At 40.3% G+C, this 9,945-nt stretch overlaps 1 protein-coding gene across 3 annotated transcripts in view; it reads left to right on the top strand.

Moving 5' to 3' along the window:
- The first annotated feature begins 1,502 nt into the window (after positions 1-1,502).
- The window catches only part of SPAG1 (sperm associated antigen 1), a 55,548-nt gene continuing 47,105 nt past the window's right edge, over positions 1,503-9,945 (top strand). Inside the window, exons 1-5 of one of the 3 annotated variants that reach the window (XM_045006800.1) lie at positions 1,503-1,521; positions 3,603-3,744; positions 4,461-4,620; positions 5,798-5,923; positions 7,962-8,023. In XM_045006800.1, coding sequence (XP_044862735.1) covers positions 3,605-3,744; positions 4,461-4,620; positions 5,798-5,923; positions 7,962-8,023 — 488 coding nt within the window. In that variant the 5' untranslated portion in view covers positions 1,503-1,521; positions 3,603-3,604. The other 2 variants (XM_045006799.1, XM_045006801.1) reach the window with 2 other exon arrangements.

Raw genomic sequence — 9,945 nt, 5'->3', positions numbered from 1 at the left:
TGGTTACAATGGCGCAGAGCCACAAATCTACTTAGGCACTTAAGTCCTAATTTTAGGCTCCACTATGATCCACAAAACTTCCCTCACACCCTGTAGATACCTAAACTGATTTGGTGTCTGATTTCAGGACAAAAGTTCCCTTTGTGTCTAAGTTTCTGCCTCTGGGCATGTGCATTTCAGGCTCAATCTAGGGAACTGGGTGCCTAGCTCCCACATAAGAACATAAAAACAACCATACTTGGTCCAAAGGTCCATCTAGCCCAGTATCCTATAGCTGAGTGTTTACAGCACTGCCTTTGTGGGGTATGGGAGACCCTTGATCAAATTCTTTCTTACAGAGAGTGTGGAATTGAACCTTGGTCTCCTACATTCCAGGTGAGTGCTCTAACCACTGGGCTTAAAAACTATAAGGTAGTTAACACTTAACTCCTTGAGCTTTTTTGTGTGGAATGAGGCAGGCACCTAATTCATTTTCACAAGAAATACCTTAGGCCTCTATGTGGCCTGATTGCAGAGAGAGAGAGAGGGCCGGGGCCTGCCTATGACCCCAGGCTTAGATGAGTATCTCCATGAAAGGGGCAGCGCTTATAACAGCTAGTATTATAAGGAGAGAGCAATTGGACACAGGTACCAGGAATTGGGGAATTGCATTCTAAAGCAATTATCTTCCCCATTCATTGTATAGGGAGCTGAAGCACCTAACTCAGACTTTGTGAATGCCAGTGTTCCTATGATTTTCTAGGCACCAAAGTTAGGTATTAGGTGTTGTGGCACTGAGCATCATAAGTCTCTTTGTGGATTTGTGCCAATGTCCTTAACTGTTCATTTTCTTTCTTTTAAAAACTTGAATTTTGTAAATGATGCATTTTCACTAATCAACTTTTGTTTTTTTAAGGGAAACAATATTTCTAGGAGCTCTTGTGCAGCTTCCTAATGGTATTTTATTTTCCACTTTTCTGTTGTTTTTGCTAAATAAAGATACCCTTTAATTTTTTTTAATGGGACAGTATATTTCATCACCTTGCTAAATTAAGGGAGTGAGAATTGCTGCCCCACTCTGCTCCTTCAGGGCTGGCATTCTGTCCCCTGCTCAGTTTCTTTCGAAATACACCTGCCAAAATTCATTCCATTGAGTAGGGCAGGCTAGAGTAATGGTGGCTGCTGTGGAGGTTTGCTTTTTCTCCTTAAACACCAGGCTTTTCCCTGACTTTGACTGGGAGATCCTGGGCTAGGATGCCCAGAACGTGCAGCTGATGCCCCGACATCCGTGCATCAGTTCCCTCACTTTTCTCCCAGGCTCGAGGGGAGGACAGGGCACCCTGCTCAGCCCCGCCTCCGCGGCAGGCTCTGGCTACCCATGTAAAGCAGGCTGAGGCACGCCTCGCCCCGCTGCTCGCAGCAGAGGGACCTGGGCAAGTTGCCGCGATTCCAACAGCGCCTGGCTGCGGGGAGACAGGCAGACACCCGGCCCAGACCCTAGCTCTGGGGGCCGGGGGCGCGCGCAGCCCCGCGACTCCAACGGTAGCGCTGCCGGGCCGACCCCCTGCGCATGTGCCGAGTGGGCGGGGGAGGGTCCTGCGCCCGGTTGCTCTCTCCGGACGCGGGTTGAGAGCGAAGTCGCCGACTGTCCTGCGGAGTAGTGCGGGCAGGTGGGTCGGCCTGGGCTGCCGCCCCGCTCCTTCAGGGCTGGTGTCCCGTCCCCAGCGCGACGCCTGAGCCCCCCCGCCCGCCGTTCTCCGCTGGAGCCGGGCCTGGGGTGCATGCGGGCGGCTGTGGTGCGTGGGGTGCACGGGCCTGGAGAGTGGGGTGTGCGTGTGGAGGGGGCAGGGAGGCTGTGAGGGGGTGCGCTGGAGCTGCGGGTGCGCGGCCCAAAGCCCTCGCCTCGGGGCGGGGGGGGTCGTGCTTCCCGCGCAGCGTGTAGCCCCCTCCCGAGGGGATGGATCCGCGTGCATGCTAGTGCCCTGCTGGCTGTTTCGCTGTGTGTGAAAGGGGGGCAGGGCAGCGTGACTCCTGGTGCTTCCCGATCCTCTGTGGAAGGGGCCAAGCTGCAGAGTTTATGTATTATCTCCCCTGCCACGACCTGGCTGGGTGGTGAGGTTTGGTCCTTACGCCGTGCTACTGGACTCGCCAGAAGCCAGGGTGTACACAGAAACAGTTGCTAGGCTAGGGCGGGCTTTGCAGGTCTATAGTCTCCTGCTACGAAGAGAATTTTGCTGGGATTATTCCCTTTGTTGTGAGAGTTGCAAAGATGACCAGAAACACACGTTTGAGCTCAATTCTGCTGATGTTACATGATAACACTCCTACTGACTGGCGTTGCACCTGTGCTACTTAAGGAGTAGAATGTGGCTCTCTGTCTTTATTATAATAAAAGATAGAACTATGAAAAGTCTGATTGTAAAAACACAAGAAGGTTGCAGAAATACATAGGTGTGAGAAGAATGAATTTTGAATATTCAACCTGTATGTATCACCCAGTGCAAAAGAAGAGTAAATATATTATTTGTGTTACTGGAGTGCTTACGAGCCTGTCATGGACCAGGACCCCATTGTGCTGGGTGCTGAAAAAAGATCAGAAAGAATCCCTGCCCTAAAGAGTTTACAGTCTAAATAAGATAAGAAACAACAGATGGATACAGACAGATAGATGGGGAGTACCAGGAAACCCCACAGTGGTCTAACCATTGTCAACAGTTTTGAAGGCATCATGGCAAGGGAGAGGTTTAAGATAGGATTTGAAAGAGGATAATGAGAGATGGTGAGGGGAGTGCTGGATATGCCTCTTTTGTATTGTACAAACTTAATTTGTTTGAGTCTTAAGCTGCCACTGGGAATTTCCACATTTTATAATTTAGATGTTTCCTATTAAAATAGCATGCCATTTGGATTTTTTTAAAGATCACAAGAAATATGGCTGAAGTACAGCAATATTGACTCAAATTAACATTTGTAGACATTTTCACATCTATCAGCAGCAACTCCATTTAAAAATGCATGGCAGTCCCTCAGAACTCCTCCAAATTATTCTCCTCTATGCCTGTGGAACGTAAATTAGTTACCTCAACTTGCTAGTAGTTTTAAGATTATTTTTCTTCAATACATTTCCTTTTCTTTATGAGGGACAAAATAAATTAGCAATATTCATTTAACAGGTATATTACCTTGCATGAGAGGAACAGAAGCCAAAAGGTTTTCCAAAGGAGAAACTTGAATATGTAGTCTATGACGTTTCTAATTTTGCTTGCATTATTATAATTATTATTTCTGCAATGCTATATGCGTTTGTGGCACTTTGTGGTCACAATAGAAGAGAGTGGTTTTTTGCCTCAAAGAGTTTACAATCTGTCATATCAGTCCTGCAAGCTGATAGATCCTTGTGCCCACCCAGACCCTCAGTGAAGTTAGTTGGGCTCTGGACAGGTGGAGTAGTTTGCAAGACCAGGGCCTCAAGTTGGCAACTCCTTCATCATGCCAATGCATGAGTAAGGATTAAGTGTGAATTAAGGGCTGGACTATTTCTTAAAATCAGATTTGCCTCAAAGTATATCTGAGTACCACTTCAGGCAGCAGAATAATTAGTTTTATCTTAAAAAAATTTTAAGGAATGAGTGACCAGCCAGTTTCATCTTTGTGGGATCAGGGAACAACAAACACATATCAAATTCCTATTAATCATCTGGACTACAAATTCATTGAAAAGTGCTCAGATGTTAAACACCTGGAAAAAATTCTCAGGATATTGAGGTAAACATTTAAAATTCTATCTTCATTATTATTTACATTACTGCTTTTTTAATTTTGTTTTTGGTTAATAGTTTATCTATTGGTAAGATTCTGAGGATTTGGCCCAAGAGTACTGGGCTCAGTACTTGACTTATCTTAAAAGTGTTGGTGACTTAACATAAGTTAAATCTCTAAATTAAAATAAAAAAGGAAACTAATCTTTTGAAAGGTTCCTTATTGACAGCACTGAAAATAGAAGTGCTATGTTAAATCCACAGAACAGGTACAGCTTGAGTAGCAGCAGTGGCAGAGTCTTCTAATTGTTCCACCACTGTACCTCATTTGTGGCAAGGATGGAGTTGTGAGGGGGTGTGGTTATTTCAGACACTGTGCTGATTTAATCCTTGCAATTTTTGGTGAGAATATCAAGAATATTTGTATGTACAGTGTTCTTGTAGCCGTGTTGGTCCTCTAAGAATATTTACAGTTAGTACTAATTGCAGTGTTTTTTATCATGTGAACATTTGCCCATTAGACACTGGACCAAGGCCACCAACTCAATTTACAGTTGTCATCAAACTTCTGTAAAATGGTAATAACAACTTCTAATCAAAGAAAAAAAGTCTTCTGTAGTCAGTACTGTATCATTCATATATATAATATATATGAGAAGAATGCAATATTGTTTATTTGTTTTGCTTAGTTTTTAAATGATGTGACATCGTTTTACCTTTAAGGTCTGGTGAGGAAGGATATTACCCCGATCTTACATTATTCTGTGAAAAACGCATTGAATGTTTAGCTCCAGGGAGCAGAGCCCTGCGAAAAGATAAACCTCCAGCCTCTGCATCTGACTTTACAACTGAAGAATGGGAAAAAATTAATGATGAAATGAAGGTAAAGTATAATTTTAATTTAATATGGTACGGCAATGTAAATATATTAAAGTAATTAATTAGTGATCAGATTTTTTTGTAGTAAACCTGTTTAGAATTTGATTGTCTCTGTTGTTCTCAGACTGGTTACTGATTACATATCAGTAATGCAGCAATTTGCAGTTGCTAATAGTTCACATGGCCTTGCACATTAGGACCTGTTTCATTAAGTGTGGAAATATTGACCAGAACTCTCTTAGTTATCCTTTTTATTTGAATAGGACCCCTGAATCTTTAACTTCCATCTAACAGCCACGACAAATAATGACACATTTATACACCACCTTTGATTCAGAAGAATCACAAAGTATTTACAAACTATATTCAGGGAAATGCAGCACTCTTAACTGAAAAAATGTAGCATCTGATTATGTTGGGGCACATCAACACTGCATCACATGTTAGGACAGGAATTGAAGAATTTCATATCTAGCTGAAAATGTAGAGGGAACTTAGGTGGAAGAGCCTTTAGCGTTAATGTTTCATCTTAAGGACATCAGTTCTAATAGTTTGGCATCTCAGCAGTCATAACTGGATGCAAGTCCAAGTCCTAATGTGAAATATGAACCTGTGATTTTCTGGACTGGAGTTGAGTATGCTACTGAGTCATACTGGCGTTGATCCTGAGAGGTATCAAGCACTTGTGGAATTTTTTAAATTTAATAATATGACCCCTTTGAGTTCTCCTATTTTTGGTTAGAGATTTAATGAAATTTTGAGGTTTAATATGTGAGAGATGGTTTGGAAAGGGATTCCTTACAATAATGATGTATGGGTTGATATTTTGTGTTGTTACTGGATTTTTTTATCACAAGTCATGTATATATTAGTCTAATGTGTCCTAATCACATTTACACTGTTTCTGGTTTTGATTAATTATTGCCATTTTCCCCAAAGAGGATCCGCTAAACTCTTGTCAAAAACATTTTTTTAAAAAATGATTTGTTCCTTCCACTACTCTCCCAAATCTCAGCTTATGATGACTATCATAGCAACAGAGAAGTGCTAGACATGACTCCAACTGGAATTCATCAATATCATTCTTTGAGTTGGGTATATACAGGGCAATATATTATATTAGATCATCAGGAGGTCTGCATTTACTGTTTTGAGGTGCAGTGATATGTGTTTCTTTTCAGAGCTGGGTGACAGAAATGAAGGAAGATGATTATAAAATACAATTTCCTGTAACAGAAACACTTCATGAGAGACTAGACAATTTGCCAGCAGTTCGTGGTTCAAATAGCTGCCTTCATGGTGGCCAGGTATCTCTTTTCTTAAAAATATGTGTAACAAATGCATTTTAATTTTTTATTTCTGAGATATGTATGCCTTTATACATAAATAATGTGTTAATTGATCCTTTCTTGACTGTTTATTGTAACCAGCGGAGTATCAGTGAGCTTAATACGGATCCCTAGAAAGCATAGGTGTAGTTTGACTTCTATGTATGGGGAGGCAGAGCCCCATGGGGCTCAGGTCAGTTCTGCATGGCAGGGCCCAGGGAGGGAGCACCACCTCCATGCCCTGACTCACCTCAGCAGGCCACGCAGACTGTCTGGGTTGGGGGATGACCAAAAATTATAATTCAAAGGGGGGGGGAGAGGGAGGGGTCAGCTCATAAACTTTGAAAACTGCTCAGGGTGCATGGAGGGATGTAGCTAGGAGCTGTTCCTCTGTGCCCCACTAGGGGGCTCTGGCTAGCGTGGTGGGACTTGGGAAGGTAGCAGTGCCAAATGGAAGGCAGAAATCTGCCACCCTCTCCCCCCCCCCGCTTCAGTGTTGCCCGAGGTTGCAGTTTCGGGAGGCAATGCCCATGCTTGAAAGTGACCAAAATTAAAACAAACTATCTCTTTAATACAGTACTCTACCTCTTCACTTTGTATACCCTGAGTTATTTCCAGTGCCTTTTTAGAGACCATCACCGTCCTAATATAATTATAAGACATATTTAATAAATCTTCACAAAACATACACAATAAGTAATATTTTAAATATTTCCCTACAAAGTGCAATAATGTAGAATGGATTGAGAGAAAAATATAAGTTGCCAATGAGATGTTTGAATCCTGGGGTGGTGTTATAAATGATCCTATCTAATTCCCATCCAGCATGCAGATTTTTGGAGCACTGATAGACCCAACTGACTCTAAACTCTTATATGTTAACAGTATTTAAATTTCTGATTTGTGTCTTTTATATAAAAGTGTTCTTTAAGTGATTGCTAGATTGATTAATTGTCTGAGAATGCATCTGCATTAACAAATTAGTTAATAATTACATGTAAATAAATACATACAGATCACATATACTTTTAAATGTCAGTTAATTAAATGGAAACTTTTCATGGAAATGAACCAATTTTGAGGCAATTTTAGTAGGAAAGATTTTTCAGGTTGAGGGTGGAATTTCTGGTCAAAATGAGAGACAGACTAACAAAGTGACTAACGAGTAGCCCAGTGGTTATGGTATGTACCTGGGACATGGGAAAGCCAGGTTTAAGTCTCTGCTCTGTCTAGTTCCAGGCCAGGTCTCTCTCTCTTTTGTTGTGAAAAACTTTGAAAGGTCTCAGATTTGTCCCAAAGCAGAAAGGGGAAATTTCTGAAATTTCAAAAATGTTCATGGGAAAGGAAAACTGTTTCCTGCCCAGTTCAAGTAGGGTATGTACAGGACAGTGATTCTGACTTGTTTCCCCTATGTTCAGTGTAATTACGAGAAGAAAATTAATGTGAAGGTAGGTTTTGGGGTATCAGCAGCTGAGATGTCCCTGTTATTTTGTTTCTATTGAGGCAGCAATTCTGGATGTGAGAACTAGGTTCCCAAGAGCATGAGGGCCTGGCTGTTGAGGGCTCTTAGGTTTTTGGGGTTGGATCACTGGTTCATTCCACAAGAGGGCAAACCCTGTTTCCACCTTCTCATGTTAGAACAATATGGGGATAAGTGCACAAGTGAAACCTCACTGAGTTTTCTTCCTTTGGGTGTCACTGTGTGATTTGGGGTGCTTTGTCCTTAAGTTTTAAGTTTAAGACTTCCATGTTGAAAAGAAACCTGATGATTGATACATGAGTGAGTGTATAGTGTTGGAATCATGTGTATCAAACACCTTACTGATTTCCCTTAAAACAAAAGTCAAAACTAGGAAAGTCTTGAAAACTAGTGAAGTTTTGAAAACAGCTATATGCTGGAGACCAATCATGAATGGTGTTGACCCCAGATGAGAATAACTATGGGAACAAAAAGCGAAACTGCCAGTCAAGGAATTTGTTAAACAATGAATTCTCAGTCTCTTTCTTTTCCTTTTAGAACAAAGAAAATAAACAAAGAAAGAAGAAAAATATACCACGAGATTACAGGGAATGGGACAAGTATGTTAAATCGTCGTCTTTTAATTTTGTATTGAACTTCTTTGTTTTTGCAATAGAACTGTACTACGTACTAATTTAGATTTTTTTTAAAAGAGAAACCTGTTTCATGCACCTAATAATATATTGCATGAAATTATAAGAATACAGGTGAGACATGTTTTTATTTAATACACCTCTACCCCGATATAATGCTGTCCTCGGGAGCCAAAAAATCTTACTGCATTATAGGTGAAACCACGTTATATTGAACTTGCTTTGATCTGTCGGAGTGTGCAGCCCCGCACCCTTGGAGCTCTGCTTTACCCCATTATATCCGAATTCGTGTTATATCGAGTCGTGTTATATCGAGGTAGATGTGTATAAACATTCCCTTTACAATATAAACAGTGTAGCATGGAGCCAGTACTTGAGAACAAAAAGTGAAGCTGCAAAGTCTTATTTGTTCAAGCTAGATATGTAGACCAGAAAGTAAACAGACAACATAAATAATAAGTAATTTAATTTTTCAAATTTCATTTTTAATCATCAAGACTTTAAAGTCTAAGGAAATATTAATAAAACAAGTAAGGACATTTAACGTGATTTTTTTTAACCCTAACTTTAAAAACAAAACAGGCGATACTTATTTTATGTTCCTCAATGTAGTATTTGTGTGTGTTAAGTCCTATTTCTGCATTAAGACACCAAGCAGGGGGATTTCCTGCTCCTGCACTGAGCTCCATTAACCCCATAGACTTGGACTTGGTGCAGGCACAACACTTTGCCCTCAAACAGTCAGTTGCAGGAGCAGGGCCTTAACGGTATCTGACCATTGTATAAGGCTCTAATCTTACAAAATGTACTTATGTGCATAATGTTTACAAAAACAGGGCCTTAGTGTTTACAAGTGGTCTAGAAAATATATTGCCAAAAGATAATTTTGACAAAATTCACTCTTGTCATGTGCCCTCTAATGGGTGGCAAAATGATTTGTCAATCAATTTAAGTTTCAAATAACCTGTGACAGAATAACCTGCGTAAGAATAAATGGAGCAGGTGATTTTTGTTTTCCTTGTTCACCTACACACTAGAAAGGAGCTGCTATATTTATTGTTGTGAAAAATACAAGATGTATTATAATACTTTAGTGTAATATCTCTTATATTTATGGCAGTTTTACTTATCTGTTCTGTCTTCCAATCCTTGAATTTAATTGGGTCTACAGAAAATAATTAAATTTAGAGCTGGTTGGAAATTTTTAAACAACAATTTTTTTTCTCAAAAAAATGCCAGTTCGTAGAAATAAAAAATGTTCATGGAAAGAGACAGTTTTGATGAATTTCTCATTCTGAAAACATTTGAAAAATAATAGATTCAAATGGTCAAAATCTCATTTTGACATTTTCTAAATTAAAAAGTTCCATTTTTCAGTTTGAAAGGACTTTTCACTTTGAAATTTAAGTCAATTTAAGGTAAAACTCTTTTAAAAGGTCAACGTCAAAATGAAACATTTTGATTGACCTGATTTGAATTTTCTAAATGTTTGGTTCAAAAAAATTGTCAAGATTGACTTGATTTGGGTCAGGAATAAGTTTTGAAATCTTGAAAATTCTTGCAAGGTGGAAAAATTTGTTTCCCGTCCAGTTATAATTAGAATGGTCTTCATTGTTTGTAGGTAGTGGATGACTTGTTTCTGACTGCATTTCTTTTCTTTTGTTGGATTGTGTTACAACTGTAACATTTACTTGGAATTAATTAATGAAAGATCTTTGGAAAAAGCAGCTGGAAAGCAGCTGTGGAATGGTGGCTGAAGCATTGTTTCTTCTTCGAGTGCTTACTCATGTCGATTCCATTTTAGGTGTGCGCGTGTCCACGTGCTCAGTTGTCGGAGATTTCTGCCTTTGCAGTATTCATAGGGCCCACTGAGACTGTTGGGCCACCTG

Source organism: Mauremys mutica, chromosome 2 (assembly GCF_020497125.1).
Source record: "Mauremys mutica isolate MM-2020 ecotype Southern chromosome 2, ASM2049712v1, whole genome shotgun sequence".
Taxonomy (NCBI): domain Eukaryota; kingdom Metazoa; phylum Chordata; order Testudines; family Geoemydidae; genus Mauremys; species Mauremys mutica.
Note: the sequence above shows the minus strand (reverse complement) of the source record. Positions and strands in the feature narration are given on the sequence as shown.